Here is a 23,281-nt window from a genome sequence, read left to right as displayed (position 1 = left end):
AATTAATTTGTTGTTTGGCCACTCTGTCGGTTTTCATTGAACCTGAGCTCTTGAAATCCTTCTCCACAACAGGAAGACACACAGGAACCCACTGCAACATTAGCAGAAGAAGATATTTCTGGGAAAGAGAAGGAAAGTATTTTAAGTGGTAAAGAGTCCAGGAGGGCCTTTGTCAAAACCACTGAGCTACAGGTACAAACATCCTCACATATCAACCTGTCACTCTTGCTTCATCTCTTATTTGGGATTTCCTTCATGGCCGTCGTCTCAATAAAAAGCTGAGCTGAGAGTTTTGCACACTTAAAAAGAATACGGAGAATCATATTTGAATATTATAACATTGCATGTAAATTTTCTCTTTCATCGAGGTCATTTTATTATCAGGGGTGTATCAGAAGACATTTTCGCCTCAGGTTTCATAAGTTCAAGCACATACAGTAGATTACGTCGTACAGCTCTAACCTGAGGCTAGGGGTTTGATCAATTTAATGCCCTAAGAATATTACGTCATTCAGTCCAAGTAAATATGTAAAATTCATCTGAAAAATATTTTACGGATCAACAAGACTTAGAAAAACAAAAACCCACTCAGAATATATTTTGTGTACCATATTTTTTGCACGACAAAATTATAGAGCAAAGTCAGCGTCCATCTATTCATCCATCCATCATCCTAAACTTCCAAATAAATGGCACACAGGGTTATAAGGCACATTGCTGCATATCAAGGGAAACAAACCAGTATAGTAAATAAGTCAAACTTTATTCAATTTCAATTCCACATCCCTACGTTAAAGCACACTTGACTAGAAGATGTGCTGTCATCTATCCATCAACCCCTCCATCCATCTACCGCTTTATCCGGTCATTTCACGGGGGCAGCAGCTTCACCAGGAAAGCTCAGACATCCATCTCCCCAACCACTTCATCAAGCTCCTCCTGAAGCATCCCTAGGCGTTCCCAAGCCAACCTCATGTCATACACATTTGGACTGATTACCGTTTCAGTATACGATGCTACTTTGTGTTACCTGTTTCAAATAACTGTCAGAAGTGTCAGTGATAAGTGTCTTTGCCATTGTAGCCAAAAAAGCCAAAGGTTGAGCAGATTTTGGACCAAGCCAGGAACGTCCTGTCTCAAACTGTTAGTTTGTGTCTTCAACACAATTTGTCAGCCTCCACCCTGGGTGATGCCTCGCTCAATATGCTGGAATGTCTTGCCCTGTCAGACCATGAATTGGCAGGTCAATATCTTGCCTTATTTCAGGTACAGTTCTGTACATCATACAGTATATACTGGAGGGTTATTTCTTTCTTTCAACATACTTTATATCACAAATTTACCTTTTCCATCATATACTTTTTTATTGCTAGAGTGCCTGTGCTGTTGACGTAATGGCTGATGTTTTAATTTTGGCCTGTGACGACACCAGTGTGTCCCAGCTCTCGGCTCTACTCAGCCTCTACAGAAAACTCCTTGTCTCTCAGGAGGGAAGGCCAACTAAAGTGTTTGAAGGCGTAAAACACTCCCTGAACAGCATTTCCAAGGTACCAGGTTCCCAACTCTCCACACCCACTACTCATGATTAATGGATTCTGTCACAAGTTACCAGGTTCCCTCAAGATTAGACTTGATATTGGGATGTTTTGACCTCTGCTCCAAATGTACCATGATTCCCAGAGGAAGAGCTACACTTACTTTATATATTACCTCCAATGTTTTTTTATGGAAAATTTCAAGTGTGCAAAGCCACTTGCCAGACTTGAATGGTTTCCATCTTGCTGCCCTACCTCATAACTCTGAAAAATAAAGATGAAAGATTGTTGTGGTGTGTATACTAAGAAGCCAGCACTTGCCAGAAATTCCTCCAGTCCCCTCAATGTTGATGTCTGCTTCTTAGAAGAATATCCAGTTGATGACTATTTTGAATTGAAATTTGTGTCTACTTCTACTGACCACTACCTTTAAACAAAAACACGTGACTAAAATATTTCCAAGAAAAGTTTATTTTGCATACATTGTAGAAGGTGCATTGACCCTTAATTAACTTTGTTGATCATTCTGAAAACAGCCACATGTGCATGTTTCTACAACCTCATTATCACAGTTGTTTATTTTTACTTCCTTTCCCAAAAGATTACTTTTTTTCAGTTGATGTAGGTGTATGATGTAGGTTATAAGTAATATTAATGGTGGAATAACCTTTCTGAAATTATTTAGCTTAGTGTTTTTTCTTTCGCCGCCCGTTTGATGTTGATTATGATACCAGTGTTCTAACAAAATTTCTTTTTTGTAGGCCTTTTCCCATCTAACCGTAAACCCCAACCACCTAAACCTTCTTGCAGAATTTTCGTCTGACCTGAAGATTATTATACTGCAGCACTCTAAGGATGGGTAAATGATCCTGCATTAAATCACCTTTTGTCTTTTGTGCATCATGTATACAAACCAACTATAGGATAAGGTTTAATGAGTTGAACTTCACTTCTAAGCAAATGTGTCAAAAACATTCTAAAGTAAGATTGTAACTGCACAGAAATGCCCATTTGAAAAGAAGTCTTGTCATTGGTCATACTGGGACTGGCTTCTGGTCAGCCTTTTAAATAAGCTACAAATGTGAATCACCAATTAGACGATATATTGCACTAATGATTGTTTCTGGCATTTGTAAAATGTTTACACAAGCGGAAAATCTCTCCACCCCCTCCCATTTTGTTTGTGCAACGCTGGCACCTCTGTGCATGCTGGTTTGCACCTGCCCGTCAGGCGTGGTATTTAAAGACATAACTAGGTTTGATGAATCACATTGCAATGTGATGAATCCATCTATTTGCATAATTCCTCCTGGAAGATGCTAAATGAACTGCACTCTAATTTTGCCACGATCCTTAGGTATACCCGATCGGTAGATCGGCTTCCACATTTGCTCTCCTAAGCAGGTTTTGCACATTTTTACAATCGCAAACCTTCAGGCCCGAACCAAGCACAAAGATCATTCAGGTGTAGTAGTGTAGTTGACGAGCACTTGAATTTCATAAATTTTATATACAGTTTATTTTTTATACTCATCATTACAAAATTCAGTTATATTGAAATAAATACCTTCACGCATTCAATCCCAAAGACATGTTTTTTTATGTCTTTTAAGAATCCAGACATTCATTCCCAAGTATTATTTAGTAATGTAAGTATTATTTTTATGTGTTAGGTTGGACTACATGCTTCTGAATGAATACCTTCTTCATGCTATCTTTAACACGCAGCGACTTTCTGACTGCAGCACCAAAATAAATTTGACAACAGATGCTGACTGCAATAACTAATGTTTGTGTTTGTAAACTCAACAACACCCTACATAGCGCAAAATAGCACAATTTTTAATCAACAAAACAAGGAATTTTAAGGTTTTTGGTTGCAATTTTATTAAAATGTTGAAATTGAATATTTAATTATAATTATATTATTTTAAACTCATAATTCATTTTGGCATTTATCTAAACAGTCTTTTAATGTAATCAAGATTCTTCAGATTGTACTAAAATAAAACAGCGGTTTTTTCATTTTGGGAGTTGTGAGAAGACTTAAATTGTATTGATAAAGTTTATATTCTATGAAAAAAGTTGGATGACTTAGCTGAAACGTTCCCTTTAGTGCAGCTCCATCTAGTAGATGCATAATGCAACCCAAGCCACTACTGTAGTTTTTACTCCATCGACAGATTGCGCTTTGTAATCCGCTGCGCCTTATACATGTACAGTATATGAATTAAAAAAATAATAGGCCATTCATCAATGATGCACTTTATAATCCCATGCACCTTATAGTGCTTAAAATACGGTACTTAACTGTCTAAAATACGTGATGACTTGAGTCTCGATTTGTTTAGCACCAGGCATTTTTGCCCCATCCTTTAGCCAAACACTTATGAAAAAAATGGGTTTGAATGACTACAATAAAAATGTGCAAAAAATATGTCTTTGGGATTGAATGAGTTAATGTCGGTCCCTAATGTTTTTTATGATCATCTGTGGTGTGTAGAAATCTCATAAAATCTCTCACTATCCAAAAGCTTCGAAGCATCAATGTTTACATTTCATCACTCTGTGTGTTGCGTTGTAGATCCGAACTTTATGGCGCACTCTACAAAATGCCTGAATCAGACGGACAAAAAGGAAAGGCATTACAAGGTTAGCATTGACTTTTTGATATTTAACATTTAGATTCTCAGCATACTGTACATGTTTATTGTATTCTAATTATTACACATAGGAATGTCTGGTCACACACACACAGCTACCAAAGCATGACAGTGTTTGCATTTAAAATATGTGTGAGGATTACAATGGACAATATTTATTTATGAAGAATATATTAAGAGTTCAGTCAAAGAAGTGTAATAAAAACGCTTCAAGACTTGAATATTAGACCGTTGCACCCTGTTGCATGGGGCAAAATTGAAAACAGTCATTTCTGGAGATTGGGGTTGCTTTATGGCACAGAAAAGAGGAATAAATGAGGCAGAAATAAACAGGGATCGGACGACAATATTGGTAAGAGGCTGTGAAGGTGCTCACAGGGACCAATTACAAGTACTGTGCAGCATGTTTCTATGAGCACACGTCTGACTGTAAATGTATTTGTTGTAGGTTCACTGACATGCTCTAGAGTGGCTAAGGTTTCTGTCTGCCCGAGGGCTCTACTGGCTCTTCGAGAGCAGACACGGGCCTTTGACCAAAAGATGAGACACGCTCCCCTGAAGGAGACCACTTTGCATGACGGAAGAGCGGAAACCCCTGTCGAGCAACCGGTACGTCTTTCCTCCTCTTTTACTGCAATATTATTTGAGCACATGCCTTGTGATCTGCAGTTATAATACAAGCACCCAACCTGTTCTAATGTTTGTTTTCCAAGCAGAGATCTGATGATGATACAGCATTAACGTTTCACTTCAGAGAAATTGTTCGGCAAATGGAAGAATACTTGAATCCACTCATTTCTCAGTTTGACTTCACTTTCCTGAGGTATGATATATTGAGAGGTGATAAACTTTATCACACTTAATGTCCATAATATAAGATACTCTGCCGTCTCTTGAGAAAAGCCATATCTGTATTTTGTTTGCCTTTATTAAAACCAAAACTTTTGTTTCAAAAGTCATTTTTTCTGTTTGTATCACATTGACAAAACAGTTTGCAACATGGTAGATCCACATCCATAAATGTTCACTTTTTTTCTTTATGTGTTTATGTGGGATGAAACGTCTCCCTGCCCGATAATGCCAGCAGTGTATATTTGGTGGGACTTGTAAATACTGAACAGTTTTTTTTATCTGTTCTTTATGTATTACATTAAGTAAAAAAAAAAAAAAACGTGTAGAACACAGGTGTCAAACTCCAGTCGTTGAGGGCCGGTGTCCTGCATGTTTTCGAACATTCCATCTCAAACACACCTTATTCAAACGATTAGAATCCTTTTCAAACTCGTGTGATCACATTTTCAAACTAATGTGATCTATTAGCTTAATTAGATTATTAGTAAAATTGTAATCAATTCAAAAACGTAAAAAACAACATTTTCACATTGTCGCATAATGGTGTACTGTGTCGAATTTGGTAGAAGATGGATGAGTGGACGACACGGACGGACGGACGGACGGACGGATGGATGGATGTATGGAGCAAGCTTTGTTGCCAGTGCCTATTGTTGTGTTGTTACTCTAATCCTCATTTTGTATTTTTCTCACAGCTCCCAAGAGTCATCTGAACCAGTTTCTGAAAAGACACACAGTGATGAAAAGAAAGGAAATTCAGATGAAGGTACAATCCAGTTTATCTTAAGAAATTGCAATTAGATTAGTGAGAGCCCAGGCAGACCTTTTTTAATATAATGCTTGTTTGGTCACAGATGCACTATACATAAGCCCCATCTAGAAGTGCAAATGAGCCATAGCGATCTTCATGTATGTCTTTATAAAGTTTGGAAGTCTTCGGATGTTTATCATAATAGTATTCCTAGAACTGTTTATCAATCAATTAATGACAAAAAGTCTTTGGAACAAAGACAGATATCATATTTTGACTTGTAATTGGAACCACTAATACCAACTTTATGTTTTTGTGTCTATGAATGCCAAAAGCAACACCAGGAGAATTTGTAGTGTTGCTGGCAGACTCAAAGTTAATGGAGTTGCCGTTGGAGGCATTGTCTGTCCTTGAGGGAGACCTACTAAACTCTGTATCTCGAGATTTCTCCCTCCAGCTTCTCTGCAGCCGTATACCCAAAGAAGAACCTGCAAAAGGTATTTAAGACCCACATGTGAACTTATTTAATCACTTGCCTTCCACACAGTTGGCCAGGTGACCTGAAATTGATATCTTAGAGTAGCTAGTATAGCATATTCCAAACCACTTGAATCAGTTGTTTACGCACACAAGAAAATAGCTGGGTTGGGTTTTATTCGAAACCTTTTCTTTTCCTCATATAAATAATTGCTCTCTCCTATACAAGTGTCTTTAAATTGTATTCTGTAATCAAGGAGCAGATGGAAACCCCAAGTTAATATTACTATATTGTGTAAAAGAAAAATGATCAAAAGGGTTAAAGTGGAAACAATAATCTTTGGATCACAATTTTGGCTATGCCAGCCCAAGGAAGTGGGGCTGTTTAAAAATCTGAGCTTCCTGTGGGATTTTTTTGCTTTCTTCTGCACCCCTCATTTCAATTCCTTCATGCTACTGCCTGATTGTGGGACCTGCAGTTGGAGTAACTGACATGCCCTTGTTGGTCCTTGTAGGACACCATGCATGTGGATATGCTTTTCCTTCCTTCCTACGATTTTTTTGTGTTTTTTTCCAGTTGTAACATTTTTTAAGTATTGATATTGCAGTACTCTTATGCAGGTATGGTCTCGAATTTTTGTTGGTGTATATGTACGGACTACATCTAAATTTTATTTGGGGGTTACTCAGAGGCACGTCAAATAATAGCAAGTGTGTGCTTACTTCCAATTTGGGTTTGAATGTGATTTCAATCTGAACACAGCTACATTTCCAGGTATGAGACAGTGGGCACATTTGTGCAACCACATAATTTCAATTGTTCATTGTTTTACCTCCCCTCTCCAAAATAGTACATGTAGTACATGTTTTTTGTTTTATAGTTATTATTATTATTTTTAATTATTATTATTATTATTATTTGCGAACACACCAGAAGGCAGTGTTTTGACAGCTAATACTGTAGAACAATTTCATTGGAAGAAAAAAATACAAATAATTATATGTACTCTAGTGTTATTATCATAGGTAGTGACACAGCCTGATTAAGGTTAGTTATCCCATTCATTTTGCAACCAACGTGCAGCTGTTGTCATAGCTGCAGGTATGTAAAACTTTTTAAGAGCAGAACCTTTGCAACTCCAGCAGACTTTTTGAAAGAAATATAAGAAAGGCCAATGACTGAAAGATGATAAAACTTGAGATATCATAGTTCTGATAAACACACATTTATTTGTTCATTCTCCCTCCTGCTCGTATCAGTGGAAAAGGACACGAAAGGGGCTAAAGGCGCGAAGGGAAAAGCTGATCAAAGCCAAACCATCAAAGCGGTGAGTAAATTGATCTGGTTCTGCTCGATAGTGACAATACCCATTTACCGGCTGTTGGTATTTGTAATATTTAGTGTGTCTCCAAGCTCCCGGTTCTCATTTAAGAAAAAAAAAATACACGAATGTGTCCAGTCCTGGAGTGTCTCGAATTGATAACAAAGTTGTGGAAAAAAAAAAAAAAGTGCATTTCTCACATTCAATGCTTGAGTTTTTATTTCATTTCATTTCATTTTATATTGTTTTTTTTTTTTTTTGTTAATTATAAAAATGATACATTTTTAGGGATATCATCTAGTCTTTCTTTTCATAGATAATAGATTATAGACAATCTTATTTACAGTCACTTCGGCAAGTGTATATATATACTGTATGTGTGTTGAGGTGGTCGTGGTTAGGGGGGGGTTCTCTTGCCACTAATTGCAGAAATAACGTTTTTGATAATAATTTCAAATATTCACAGGTTCCTACCAGTCATGTTCTGCCAGAACACACTGTCCTTGTGAACACACAGAAATTCAAATGCATCTTTAATGACAAAGATATTGTTAACACCTTCAGCAATTTTGGTGAGTAAAATGTTTTGCTAAGTATTTTTTTTAATCCTGTTTTTTTTTTTAATTTATTTATGAGAAACACTATTGATCCCCCTGGCTCAGCGCCTCCATATTGGCGGGTAGCCTCCCTTCGCCTTCGGGCTAGGAGACGGGTGGTCACTTTAGGAATCCTTGGAGGTTGTGCTGGAAAGTGCACCCACTGGTGACTCCCTCGTTCTGCTGGGAGACTTCTATGTCAGTGAGACCTGGAGGGGCGTGATTGGGAGGAATGAGCCCCTGGATTAGCAGAACGGGGTGGTGGTTCCCATTTTTAATAAAAGAGTACTAGAGGGTATGCTCCAACTATAGAGGGGTCACACTCCTCAGCTTCCTTGGTAAGGTCTATTCACGGGTGCTGGAGAGGAGGGTCTGTTAGTAAGTCGAACCTCAGATTCAGGAGGAGCAGTGTGCCGGCCATGGAACAGTGGGCCAGCTCTATACCCTCAGCGGGATCTTTGAGTGTGCATGGGAGTTCACTTAACCGGTCTACATGTGTTTTGTGGACTTGGTAAAGGCATTCAACCGTGTTTCAGGGAATCCTGTGAAAGGTGCTTTGGGATTATAGGGTACCGAGCCCCTTGATAAGGGCTGTTCAGTTCCTGTACCACAGATGTCGGAGTTTGGGCAGCATTGCCGGCAGTAGGTCAAATTTGTTTCAAGTGAAGTTTGGACCTTGTCAAGGGTGCCCTTTGCTAACGATTCTGTTCATTATCTCGATGAACAGAATATGGAAGCGCAGCCGTAGTGTTGAGTGGTTTAAGGGTCTCAGCACTGCATCGCTGATATTTGTTGATGATGTGGCCTGGCTTTGTCAGGCTGTGACCCCCAACTCTCACTGGAGGGTTTCGCAGCTGCGTGTGAAGTGGCTGGGATGAAGATCAGTACGGTCAAATCTGAGCCCAAAATGAGTTTCCTTCGTAGGGTGTCCGGGGTGTCCCTTAGAGATAGGGTGAGGAGCTCCCTGGAGGGGCTCAGTGTTCAGCCGTTGCTTCTCCGTGTTGAGAGGAGCCAGTTGACATGGTTCAGAAATCTGTTTAAGATGCCTTCCTTTTTTTTTCTGTTTTTGTTTTTTTTTTTTCCCTTAGGAGGAAAGGGTGGGGTGTTTTTTTAATGTGTTTGGCAAACTTAAGTGTCAGATTCGGCCACACATGCTGAGTCAACTGTGCTGTACTGTATGCCTAATTATTATTGTGCAAATGTTCCAGAAGGGACCACTCTTGTTGAGAGGATGAAGATGAACTGGGGTGCCTACGGTCAGCATTTTAACAATTTGTTTGCAGGCTTTGTGGGCATCAAACAAACTCCCAGGTGTGACATTAAATTAGAGCACATAATGATTGATTAGATAGTTTTATGGTCCTAATTCCATCTCTCATTTTTTTTTATCAGTTTGAGTGAGTTGGAAAAGGTACTGTGCAAATGCAGTGGATTCATGTACCTGGGAAGGGAACGCTTTTTGGCTCCAATTCCACCTGCCAAATTAGCAGCCCTCAACTTGTCAGGTAACACAATTTTACCATGAATTATTCATATTAACTAATTCACTGCCATTGACGGCTGTTGACATCAAAGATAAAATTTTACTGGACTTCTATTAACAGGCGTATAAGTCAAAACTCCATTTTGAATGGGTTACAAATATGTTTCATCCAGCCACCCAGTATGGTGCTGTTGCAAAGGGCAATAGATGGTAACCTTACACAATTTGTGAAGATGTGGGCAGTTATGGAGACATAGAGGACAAGAGAAATGTTGATCTGTGACAGAGTATATATATATATATATATATATATATATATATATATATATATATATATATATATATATATATATATATATATATATATATATATATATATATATATATATATATATATATATATATATATATATATGCCAAGTAGAATTTGAATATTTTCCCCTATATTTGGGGAGTGCTCGGGGATACTGATTTAATATAAGAAATGAAAAACATAATCTAGGGTGAAGACTTCTAAAAGCCACAAATCTAAAAATAAATAAATAAATACATAAAAAACAATAAATAAACTTTGTCCCAAAAATAAATAAATTAATAAATAAATAAACTCGGGAAGCCACAGGAACATAGGGACGACGAGGGCCTGGTAGCGACATCTCGACAGAGACAGTGACCTAACAAGAACTGAAAGGAAACTGGAAACTAAATACACTCACATCTAACGAGACAACACACAACAGCTGGACAGGAAACAATTAGAAGAGGAAGCTGATTGGCCAACACAAGGAAAACAGGTAAACACATACTGTACAGGTGGACACAATCACACTGACAAGGACTGACACTAGGAGAACAAAACATGAAATAAAACATAACTAACTAACCCCAGAACAGAAAAAAAGAGAAAATCCTGACACTAACACCCAACAAAAACAAACAAACAATAACATAACATGACACATTGCTCGTCACCATTAGATTAAGAGTACTACACTCATAGCATTTTCACCATTCTGTAGTTCATTAAAAAAAACAAAACTTTTAATCTTCTTCAATAATGATGGTTGAGTCTTTTTCATCAGTGAGCAGAATATGTTTTCTTGGTCAGATGGCACAATTGACAGGGTGTCAGGCTGGCCATGAGCCCAGCCTCAGGACGGACATGTGTGCCACCCACAAACCGGCTATTAGTGCTGCTATGTATAGCAGGACTGACACATTGCTCTGAATTCCAGTAAAAAAAAAAAAAAAAAAAGTGACTGTATTCTTATTTTAGAGGAACTTTGTTAAATCTTTCAAAGGAAAATAATTATCAGGACCATTTTTTTTCTTTTTGCACATTTTATTTATTTTCAATTATTCTAATTACACACATCCTACTGAAACAATACAGGTTTTTCATGAATTTGATTATAAGAAAGGGTAGAATTTCTTAAGTGGGTATACTGCCCTACCTGTGCATAACTATCCTGAATTTGCTTAATTGGGACACTGAAAAAAAAAGGTATTTAAAAAAATGTTCAGCCCTTTTCCCCAGTGTGCTTATAGTCTATTAATCCAAATGCAAATCCTAAAGGGAACTCTGGCAATGACGCCCTCTTTTTTAACAAGCTTGACCCAAGTAGAAGCTACACTCATGTCTGTGTGAGAGTAGGCGGAATCACCCTCTTTACGAAATTGCTGGTCCAAGGTAACACCCTTCAACATGGACCAAGAAGCTCCATGTTGAAGTCGATGCTTAAAATAGAGTGTAATCTGGGTTTTGTTGTGGTTAGCCGCGTTCATGCAAAGCTTGTGGATATTCCATGGCCTGGTTCTAGTTGAATAATCAACACTGTTTTCTCAACACTTAGAAGAATATTGTGCACGGATGTCAAACTCCAGTCCTGGAGGGCCGGGCTCCTGCATGTTTTTGAAAGCTTTTTCTCAAAACACACCCGATTGAAAGGTTTAGGATCATTGATTAGGATCATTTCAAGCTCCTGCAGAGCTTGCTAATAAGTCAATCTTTTGAATCAGGTGGGTTGAGGAGAGAAAACCGGAAAACATGCGGGATACTGGCCCTCCAGGACTGGAGTTCGACATCTTGTGTATAGCTTGTTTGTGCCTGCATCAAAATCTTCAGTTATGGTGTCTTTTAATACATGTTCATAATTATTTAATGTGCACAAATCAGAGCAATAAAGTCACAAAAAAGGACTTTACACTGTCATGATGTGGATTTTGGTACGTGGAAATAGACGTATACCGTGATTGAAAAGACATTTTTTGAATTTCCATTCATGTGACCCCCACCTGTTATGTCGTTGCAAAGTCACTGGCCAAGTGTTCCTCTTATATTTGGATTAGTCGTTGCAAAGTCACTGGCCAAGTGTTCCTCTTATATTTGGATTAATGGTGCCTGCATACCAAAAAAAAAAAAAAAATTGAAATGGAATACAGTTATTAACACTTAAAAGAAAATTTGGGAACATAATTGTGCACAACATGCTATGTGAATTATTTCTGCTATAATAATAGGAATGATAGTAACACATTTTAATTGTCAGTTTCCTTTGAGACAACCATGCTCGATTTGGGCCGGAATTTGATCGTTTGTGTTGAAGGACTGATGAATGCTTTACCAAAATTGGGTTCTGTTAAATGAAAGCAGGGTGTGGTGATGATTTTTTTCCCTTTCAGAATGTCACATGGCTCTTATCTTTGACCTGGTCCAGAGTAATACCAAAAATGTGCACTCATCAAACATTGACATACACAAAAGGTAAAATAGACTTTGTTCATTAAAATCTTTCCATTCATTACTACATATTCTTTATTTTCTCTTGCTGTCTTCTCTTTCAGTGTTGGACTCGTGCATCGTATTTGTTTTTGCAATCCTAACTTTGCTGCTCTTTTCCTCCAGGGCAGGACAACACACCCTTGAGAAACCCTTAGAGGTCGCTCTGCTGTTGAGCCTGAATGGTGTCAACTGCATTGTCCTCAATCAGTGGCATAGAAGCCTTCAACAGAACTCAGAATACTTGACCAACTTTTTGGACAGTATGTTAAAGAAATCCATTAATTCAAGCGTCATTTAATTCTTTTAGCTGTTTGCATGATTTCGTTTTTTGGACTTCTTGGCATTGAGAATGGAATCTGTATTGTAGGTTTTCTGAGCGGAAGACGGACCTCCGGGCAGATTGTCCATGTCCTCAGGCGAGATGATGATGCCACGGGATCCAATGGTAGAGTGCATTCTGTATTCCACCTAATCTTTTGAAGAATCTTGTGATTTTCCATCTACAACTATACAAAATTGTTGGGCAGTTCAGCACCGATGGACCATCGAATGACGAGAACATTTTTAAAACAGTGGACTAAGCCCAACAGAACAACACATTTCATCCGTCATTTAAATCTGTCATTCTAATTCTCACTACCTGTGTCAACTGTCACAGTTTGTAATGGTTTGTCACCTACACCCGTTAAATCTGCCAAATTTCTAAGAAATTGGCAGCATGGAAGCACAAACAGTCAAAATAAGCAGCAAACATACTATATACTCACACCCCGGAATAATGATAATAATAAAGAGATGTTTGTGTTATTTTGTTTTTTTAAGTATGATTTCAATGAATAAATTGCTTGTTATGACTAAATAAATCACATAGTTGAAGAAAGCATTTGGAATTCTGGGAAGTGATGGCCTTCACGTAACCAATGGGCACTTTGCAAAGTTACTCACTCTTATTGGTTCTTAGCCAGGAAATACAAGCTAGAAGTTTTAAATTGCTTCCCAAAACGGTATTATCTTGTAAATGAAGCTAAGAAAAACCTTGCTTTTACACTTGTAGTGTATGAGACAGATGGCATGTATTCAGATGCGTATTTTATGTTACGCAACCGTGTCTTTAAATGGTTTTGTAAAGAATGACTCCAGAGGTCTCGCATGAAGTATATGCCTCTTACTGGGTGTGATTTCTTATTGCAGTCTACTGCTAGGGAAAACACATTACACCGAGCAATGTCATGATGGAAATGTCGTTAATAATTGGCTGATGGCAGTCTGGGTAAACATACAAAAATGATAGACCGACGATGATGGAAGGGGGTCCACGTAACCGACGGCATTATACATAAATGACATACAAGAATAAAATATGTATAAATGCCCACCTCTGAAATCATCTTATAGAAACATTGCCACTTCTTCACATCTCTCTGGAAAGAAAAAAAGGATTAAGTCGACAAAACTAACTGTACCAGATGCAGATATAGCTCGATGTAAAGATCTCTTTTTTTTTCTAACACCTCCCTTCCCCCTTCTGCAGAGCAAAGTTCTGCCTCTGATTCGGATGAGGATCTTCACCACAAACCGGATCTGACACCATCAGCCTTCAACTGTGTTCTTTATGGAATCCCTATAGTGACTGGCAAATAAAACCATGAAATTACAGTAATTTTGAAATTGCATTGCATAGATGTTTAATGACTACTGGAATACAGTGTATTTCTGAAAATTATTACCATAATTTCTAGACTAGAAAGAACACATTTTAAAGTCACAACAGCTAATTTTAGCTGTAAAGAAAATGATGGGCATATATGGAATGCTTTGCTTTATTATGTATGTTGGGCTGATTTCTAGGGTCACATCTGACGAAACTATTGGTAAATGTATTTAGAGCATGAAAATTGTCAGTAAAAACGTAGACAATAACTGCAGTACATTTATAGAAATTACGGTAATTTACTAATCCTAGTTTTCATTTTTTTGCTAGAATGGTAATTCTGAATTTAATGGGTTTAACGGGTTTTATACTTCGTGGTGGCTATTCGGTGAACTCAATTTGTCAGACAGCAACTTCAGAGGTCCTCAGTTGAAATAGCAAAGTTGCTTTCTAATTCAGCTTTCATGACAGTTCATTGTTTAGCGTTTCGTGTAAAAGACCGACCTTCAACCTCGCTGTTGCCCATGTATCAATCAGAAATGAATTGCACTTCCCAACAGGTTTGGGAGGCCCTGGTCCACAACCATTTAAAAAAAAAAATCTGCATTCATCTGTACACTTCAAAAGTACAGTAAACCTTGGCGCAAGCAAGGTGGGGTCAGTTTCTGACACGAGCGTGTTGTCCATTGGGAATCTGGGGAAAAAATGGATCTTCCAAAATGGTTGGTCGGGGTGGAACCAGCTGTGAAAACTATATCTCATTTGTCTAAAATGAATCAGCAGAACAGCGAAAAGAGAGATTATTCATACTCTATTTTAAAACATGCGTTTAGCCTTCAGGTTCCAAAACACAGTGTTGACACAAATGTATCTCCAGGATGTAGTTAGGCTGGAGCTGGCCTGTATATCATTTGACCTTTGCACGCACTTCATGTATGCATGTGGGTCAGTATAAGAGAGCGCCGGATACAGAAACCTTTTAAGATTGTGGCTTGCAAGAGAGGAAATGCAAATGTGGTGGGATGAAATGTAATATTAAATAGCTAGTCCATGCTGTCCCTGCATTTGTGCTACTCAGATTGGCTCGAGCTCACCCATGATCCCTACTGATGCAAGCGATATATAAAATGGATGGGTTCTTGAGGATGTGGCCTTTTTCAGTGTGAAACATAAGTAAGTTTATAGTTCAGCTAGGTATGAGCATCAGGAATGTTTTTTTGCAGTAAGGCTGAGACAAGGCACAAATCTCTTGAGATGTCTTATGAGAGTTGAGTTCATGAGAACAGATTTTCCCAAAATATGTTGTATAAAATAATGCCCAATGCAATATAGGCTCAATATGAAAATTCCAGTTTTTTTTTTCTTTTTACTCTGTAAACTGAAAGGAAAATTAATGATCTAGCATTCAAAAGTAAACATAAAAGGATCTGGCTGATTTTTCAGCTGCAGCTGGGATCTTTTCTAATACTAAATAGTTTAAAAAAAAAATATATACAGCTCCTAGGTAGTGTATGGTGTGTATGGCATATTTTTTTAATTTTCTTTATTTATTTTCAGTTCTTACAAACTGTCCTATCTACAAATATTTTCATCATTCTTCTCTCCTCTGGAAAATCAAAATAAGGCCTCACACGTCATTTAAAAGTCATCGGAGAATCCTTTATTTATCCTGTAGGACGGCATTTATTGAGTCTTTTGTTATTTGGAAAAACATTAAGGTGTTTAAAGACACTCCACAACTTATGTGCAAGTTACATTCCGGATGGTGGTTTGTTAGCTGAATTTTTCCGTAACTATAGTATAAGATCTGAATATTTAAGTAACACACACTATGAATGACTCCTAAACTGCCCCTCGGAAGATTACGTATTTGCCGCTCTGGCACAGTACACAAAAAATGGTATTCTTTATTTTTTCCAATACAGTCGTTGTATTTTGGACTCATTTTGCCTGATTAGACTTGATTTTCACATGTTTGGACTTGATCTTGACTTAACCTCTGGGAGCATCTGGCTTCTGTCTGCCATGCCTCAAGGTGGACATTAAAGCTGCTCTGATGTGTCAAACAGAGCAGGAAATCGGATTTCCTCCCACTTTAAACAGAACAGGAATCCACAGGCATCATTTTAATAACCACAATCCTCCATTTTTTTTAATATTTTCTTTTTTTTTTTTTTTTTTATAAAGCAACATTTAGCCAATTCACGTTTGGCCTCCATGTTCATAATCACATTACCCTGTGCTAAATCATAATTAGATTGTATAATCGCATTAGATGCTGAATGTTTCTGGCTTGCTCTGAGCATGGCGCTTTTATTGATTTTATAATTGAATGTGTTAACCAATGATTTGTCAGTTGCTCTCAGTCTATGTGTTTGAAGTAATTATATAGATGTGTCTTATATTCACATCTTGACCATATAAGGAATATTTCAATGGTCACAATTTCATCATTTGAATCAGATATGACAGCAAAAAGTGTCCTGTTTTCCAGAACATTTGACACATTAAATTCAAAAGTTACCGAAAGTCATATTTATCCAATACTGTAGCGTAGATTGTGTTTCAAAACCATAAAACTTACAAAATCTTCACTCAATAATTTTGGAAAACGTTTGGGCATCCTTTAGCCTCACTTAGCCTATAATGCATACGTAGGTGTCGAACTCCAGTCCTCGAGGGCCGGCATCCTGCTTTTTTTCCGGTTTTGTTTCCCCAACACACCTGACTCAAATGATTAGCTCATTAGCAAGCTCTGCAGGAGCTTCAAAATGATCCCAATCATTTGAATCAGGTGTTTTTGAGGGAAAAGGTTTGAAAACATGTAGGATATCGGCCCTCGAGGACTGGAGTTCGACACCTGTGCTATAATGGAAATGAAGACAAACGATACCCCCAAATATTACCTCTGTCTATTTGTGGTACCTAATGCTCACGTCTCAATGTATTGCATGGCTTGAACATATCTTAGAATATCTTTGCTTTGTAATCAGGGCGAGCAGAGCTCATCTTGTTTGCTGACTGAACCACTTCATGATAATGACTAAGCTGTGTCACAAGGGCATTGTCTCATCTAGTCTCACAGGACTATTTTGGCACTTCTCGATTGCCTCATTTGTTAATGATGTGTTTTCCCTTCCTGTGTCTTCTAGATATAACAATTATAATGTTGATTGAGAGATCAAGCCAGATAAAATCCCTTGCCTACTTATATTACAAAAGCAAAATAGCCACTTTGTCAGGTAGAAACAAAGGGTAATTCCTTTGACTATTCTTTACCACTTACTCAACTGTAGCTATACATTACTCTACCTTGGGTGTTTTCACAAAATCACTACTGGCACATCATGACATATCAGACCATTGCTGACAGTACACCGGCATCTCTCGTTCCGGTTAATAGAGACCCAAAAACCCCTGCGCAAAAAGTGAAAAACTACAAAGTAGCCTCAAAATGTACATTACCTTTCATTAATAAAGTGTGTAAAATATGTTCAGTGAAACCCTTTGTATCTTTCCTTCCCATGCAGTGATCTCCTAACTGCAAACTTGAGTTTACAGTTGAGTAAACTTGAGGTATAAAAGTCTCTTTTGGGGCACAAACTTTATTTTTCTTTTACAACACATAACAGAGTGCTTTCAGTGTCTCTCAACTAACGCTGCTGAGCGTGCTTCCCCTCCCACCGCCCATTTCTGCATGCAAGGTCACTGCATTCTGCCCACACCCCTCACCTCAACCCTTTTTTACATGAAAGTCATCTCTGTTCTATCTGACCAAACCCCAGACCTCCCCACATGTACAGGAAGTTCCACACATTTGTCCAGTAGGCTAGTAGAGTTTTTGCCTAACGTCCTTATATAGTGCCAGATGCACTAAAGCAGTGGTTTATCTTTAAGCAAAAGTGCCTTCATTCGATCAAGATTGTGTATTAGGGTTGTTAGATTACTTCAGACTCCACGTTAGGATTGAGCGTGGGACTGCTGCAGTCCATTATTCCTGCTGTGAGGTGACGGTCCATGCGCGGATGGCACGATAGAAGAGGCGTGACGTTGAGAGGGATCACTGTAGTGTTGCTTGAAACACTGTGTTCCAATATTTTCAATTTAAAAGATTTTATCAATCCTAGTTTTACAGTTACATTTTTCAGCATCATCGGTGTACTAAAGTTATTGCGCAAGAGGCAACTTATAATGAGGATTGATCACTACTCAATCACAGAGGGCATATAGAAGTTGTGCAGGACAGGCACAAGAACAGTAAGAACAGTGGTTAGATGTGCTGTATATATATATATATATATATATATATATATATATATATATATATATACTGTATATATATATATATATATATATATATATATATATATATATATATATATATATATATATATATATAAATTTATATATATATATATATATATATATATATATATATATATATATATATATATATATATATATATATATATATATATATATATATATATATATATATATATATATATATATATATATATATATTCACATTCAAATGAATGGTATTCAAAGATGTGGAGAAAATTGGTCTGGTTTTGAGTTATGCTCTAATGTAAATTGTTCAATCCTTTAAGGAAATAATGTAAGTATCAGCTCTGTTACATGCACAGTATGCAGATTACACAGGAAATTACAAAACGTTGATCGATTAATTTAGTTCTTTAGAAAGATAGTTCTTTTTATCCGGTGCTAAACTTTTGCTCTTCTATGATCAGGGAAAGTGAATGAATATTCTACATTTTATTTCAGGACCAATTATTTTGGAACCTCATTTAGAATTAATTCAAATTCATCACATATTTCTGTCAGGATCCATCACTGACACGTGCAGTTATATTTAGCGTTAACCGAATTACTCAAATACACTGTACCAACAACGTGGACTTTTTAACCAGGTCTGTTTCATCTTCTGCCTTTTCCTTTTTCCTGGGATAAAATATTCATGCCAATAGGCAGATGAAATGATGACAACCTATAAATTAATGATGGGATTAAACATGTTAGGATATAGAAAGCACCAGCTGTGCACCATTTATACTTAAACAATTTGACATCTAAAGTATATAAAACCAGACACGACTGAGCCGAGAATTGATAGTATGTGAGCTTCAGTTTCTCCCATTGTCAGTCTTCTTTTCCTTTCAAGTTAGGGGCCACCACAACCTAAACCCAGTAAACGAGACTTGTCTCGGCACAAAAATGAAGACGTGTCAGTTTTTACGCCAACCGCACGTGTACCCCTAATGAAAATAGGTGTTTTTCTTGACTCTGTCATCATTGTATACTGTGGAATTGTACCACAATTTTCTGCATGTGTGATGCATGTGATACTGTATAAAGCAGGTATGAGGGGGTCATCATTGCTTCTTGAGAAATTCAAATGTCCCTAACAGAAGATTTATTTTACGTTCACTACTCTTCTGTTTTTTATTTTACTTGTATTTATTAGGGTTGAGGAAAACACTGGAGCCTTTTTTCCTGTCTTTGGTCTAGAGCAGGGGGGTGCGAAAGGTTTTTGCTTTCCTGAAGAGGGCTTAAAATAATTGCAAAGCACTGGCCTAGAGGAAGAATACAGCCTGGACTGACTGGCATGTTGTTCTTCAGTAGATATATAAATGGAAAGAGATTCATTATGGCGTCTAATTTATTCATGTGGATTTATTGATTTTCTGTGACAAATTTTACATTTCCTAAAATTGGGCTCATTTTATACATGGGCCTTTGCCAGCTAATTTTATGGGTGTTACATGTAATAACAATGTTGACGTGAACCAATGCACCTTTGGAGATTTGCATAATGTTTTTATAGTCCAATTAATAAAACAAATGCAAAATCACAATCACTCTGTTGGATGCATCAAAAATACAGTACGTCATTATCTGTTCTGATACATTTGGTATCTTTCCATTGCTTTTTAAATAACACGGCTACAGAATATGAATCTGGTTCTTTAGTGTAACAATTCCTCCTGGGGAAACATTAAAGGTTCAACTTACACTAAGCATAATGGAGTAAATGTTTAGGTGCCCAACCTCTTTAAGGAAAAAATAATAAACAGATTGTCTGATTTATGATTTGCACATATCTCTCTCAAAATTATTACACGGGTAATCCAGGTCTCTCAAAGTTTTGTAAATTTTCACTAGAATATTTATATCATTAAAGCCACGCAATACGAATCTGAACATTCCATACTTCCAACCTTGCTCAGTGTACTGTATGTGTCATTGGATATAGTATGGTGTGAGCTTTACGACGTACATCTGGACCAACATCAATCATAAAAATAAAATAAGTTGAAGTATTGATCGGTTCAACGTGGCAGTTTAGAAGGACCTTGAAGAAAACAACAACGAAGACAGACAATCTAAGATACAAACTGATTTACTTTCTGGTCAGCACTCAGCACCTTACCTTAGTCGCACAAGAATAGATCACAAGATCATTGTAACAACAACCAAAAAATAAGTATAGTACAGTATATGCAATGTTTCTTTCAAAGAAACTGGAAAGAGAGAAAAAAAATGTTTTTGTATCCTTGGTTCAATACACGTTTGTCCCCTTAGCCATAGTTTTTTATTTATCCTCACAATTGTCACTGCTGAAAGTCATTCAAGCATTAAAGGGAAAAGCATGCCTTTACGCTTTACAATTTTGATTTCATATACATATTTACTACAATATGATTAATAAGCTAAAAAAAAAAAAACTATTTATAACCTATACACCACTTGCCTGAGTCGGTTGATCCGTCACCAACAGACCAACTTTTTGCAGACAGACTGCCGAATGATGAAAACTTAAGCTTGACAAAACAGTACATTTCATCTATCATTATAATCCGCCATTGTAATCACCACATGTCACTGTAATAGTTTACCATCTCATCTAGTTAACTCCCCCAAATTTGAGAAACGTTTAAACTGCCATATAGTCGGTGGTATGAAAAAATAAACAGTCAAACTTGGCAGCAAGCATAATGACTTGCACTGAGCAGCACGTTTGATAAAAAACAGCTGAGCATGGCTGGGAGGTCACTGCTTGCGCTGCATTTCAGGGTCATGGTTATATGAAGTGAAAAGCATACAGCACACAATCTTTCTCAATACATTCATTGTACAGGTCTAAAGTAGAAAGCAATGCTTAGAAAATGGTGTTAAGAGATGTTTGTGTTATTTTGCTTTTTAAATATGATTTGAATGAATAAATTGCTTGCACATAGTTGAGAAAAGCATTCTAGGATGCTTTTTGCGCATGCAAAGATGTACGTGGCTCTAGATAGGATTTTTACATTCCCCAGATAAGGTAATATCTCATAAATTAAGCTCAGCAAAGCCTTGCTTTTAACTTGTAAGCTATATGACAGATGAGATATGCTCCAATGTAAATTTGTTTGATGTAACATTTTCTGTAAATGTCTTTTCAAAAATAGAATAAAAATGGATGGATGGATTGACAGACTCCAAAGGTTGAAAGCTGTCTGAAACACAGTGATGCTCCCGAGGGGGGAACACTTTAAGCCAGTGTGCAATGTACATGTTGTTGCATGCAGTTAGGCATTGGGGTGTTGATTTAGTGTGTTTTGTAATAAATGTTTCTACCTTATTAGGTTGATTGACTGATCGAAAGAAAGGGACCTTGTTTTAGGATGATGTTGGAGTGTTAATTTCTTGAGCCGGGGGATGGACTAGAATTTGGAGACGGAAGTGCTAAAAGTGAGGACAGATGTCTTGCTAATACTGTATTTGGCGGACGAACCGACAATTACCGACATTTTTCACCATAGCAAAGCTATGTCTCAAATGTAAACATAAAATATGTGTTGCGCAAGCTACAATCTGACTGAAGTTAAAAACAAAACCATCTAACACTGAAATAAAATATAAAAGAAAGAAATTGCCAAACCTACCATTCATTTTCATACTTACATCAATTTCTTGCATAATGTCTTTCACCTTACTATATCCATCTTTCATCTTTATCACTTTTATCCTGGTTTCAAGTGTTACGCTTGGCTTAAGCCACGCGGGCCAGATTGTCCGCAAAGTGTACCTTTTGGAATTTCTTTATGAGCGGAAAACATGGCAGACGAAATATTGCATATGGAAGTTCACCGGAACAAACACTTTTTATGATTCGTCTGAAAAGAACTAGTTTGACCTAAATACTGTAAACAACTCCTGGCGAGCACCACTCTGGAGACAGATGAGGAGTGTGTTAAAAATTGCTTGGAAGAATTTAGATCAATGAATCTACAGGGATGCTCGTCCTCTGTTATAAAATAGTGTTGTTTGTTTGCTGAGTCAATTTACTGCCACCAATACTATGGGAGAATATCGTCAAACTCGTCAAAATCACACCGAGTAGAAAGTGCTGCAAAACGCGTGCCGTCGCGTCAAGTACAGTATAAACCAAGCTAAACTTTTGCTGTAGGCTTGTTTTTGCCATTTTGAATTTCAGTGAAAGGCAAATGCAAAAAAAAAAAAAAAACATTTTTTGAAACAGGATTTTTTCATTGTATGGGCAAGGAAGAAAGAGGGAAAGAGTTCAATGCATGGATTTTTTTTTCACACTTGGGGGTAATTTTGCACAGGCAGGTTTCGTTGTAGAGGCGGTTTACTGTAGCTTCATACTCTACAGCAGGGATGCTCAATAAGTGTATCATAGTGGACTGGTTGATCGTGAAGGTAACTTGCATGACATTGCACTATATATATATATATATATATATATATATATATATATATATATATATATATATATATATATATATATATATATATATATATATATATATATATATATATATATATATATATAATATATATATAAATATAAATATATATATATAAATATAAATATATATAAATTTATATATATATATATATATATATATATATATATATATATATATATATATATATATATATATATATATAAAATACAAGTTTAAACAAGGCTAGTTGCACAAGCACATTTATACAACGTTGCATGGTGTATTATTAATTTCAAAAGCGCTTATGCTATTCGTAATAACAATTCATTTTTTCCTCATAATTCATGCTTGTGCATTTATGGCATGGTGTCCGTGCTGTGGTAGATGATTTCATAGTGATGTCATGCTATGTG

General features: G+C 36.9%; 1 protein-coding gene across 1 annotated transcript in view; it reads left to right on the top strand.

Annotated features, from left to right (window-relative positions):
- The window catches only part of cfap46 (cilia and flagella associated protein 46), a 48,925-nt gene extending 32,193 nt beyond the window's left edge, over nucleotides 1-16,732 (top strand). Inside the window, exons 42-58 of the mRNA XM_088421480.1 lie at nucleotides 73-192; nucleotides 1,084-1,266; nucleotides 1,374-1,547; nucleotides 2,297-2,394; nucleotides 4,120-4,187; nucleotides 4,647-4,831; nucleotides 4,915-5,021; nucleotides 5,746-5,816; nucleotides 6,137-6,298; nucleotides 7,539-7,606; nucleotides 8,067-8,172; nucleotides 9,405-9,507; nucleotides 9,589-9,701; nucleotides 12,362-12,443; nucleotides 12,585-12,721; nucleotides 12,829-12,906; nucleotides 13,993-16,732. Coding sequence (XP_088277606.1) covers nucleotides 73-192; nucleotides 1,084-1,266; nucleotides 1,374-1,547; nucleotides 2,297-2,394; nucleotides 4,120-4,187; nucleotides 4,647-4,831; nucleotides 4,915-5,021; nucleotides 5,746-5,816; nucleotides 6,137-6,298; nucleotides 7,539-7,606; nucleotides 8,067-8,172; nucleotides 9,405-9,507; nucleotides 9,589-9,701; nucleotides 12,362-12,443; nucleotides 12,585-12,721; nucleotides 12,829-12,906; nucleotides 13,993-14,102 — 1,965 coding nt within the window. The 3' untranslated portion in view covers nucleotides 14,103-16,732. The remainder of the gene's footprint in view (nucleotides 1-72; nucleotides 193-1,083; nucleotides 1,267-1,373; nucleotides 1,548-2,296; nucleotides 2,395-4,119; nucleotides 4,188-4,646; nucleotides 4,832-4,914; nucleotides 5,022-5,745; nucleotides 5,817-6,136; nucleotides 6,299-7,538; nucleotides 7,607-8,066; nucleotides 8,173-9,404; nucleotides 9,508-9,588; nucleotides 9,702-12,361; nucleotides 12,444-12,584; nucleotides 12,722-12,828; nucleotides 12,907-13,992) is intronic.
- Nucleotides 16,733-23,281: the final 6,549 nt, after the last annotated feature.

This window comes from Hippichthys cyanospilos, chromosome 8 (genome assembly GCF_059441005.1).
Source record: "Hippichthys cyanospilos isolate Australia breed blue-spotted pipefish chromosome 8, RoL_Hcya_1.0, whole genome shotgun sequence".
NCBI lineage: Eukaryota > Metazoa > Chordata > Actinopteri > Syngnathiformes > Syngnathidae > Hippichthys > Hippichthys cyanospilos.
The sequence above is the reverse complement of the archived record's forward strand: the minus strand, read 5'-3'. Positions and strand labels throughout refer to the sequence as shown.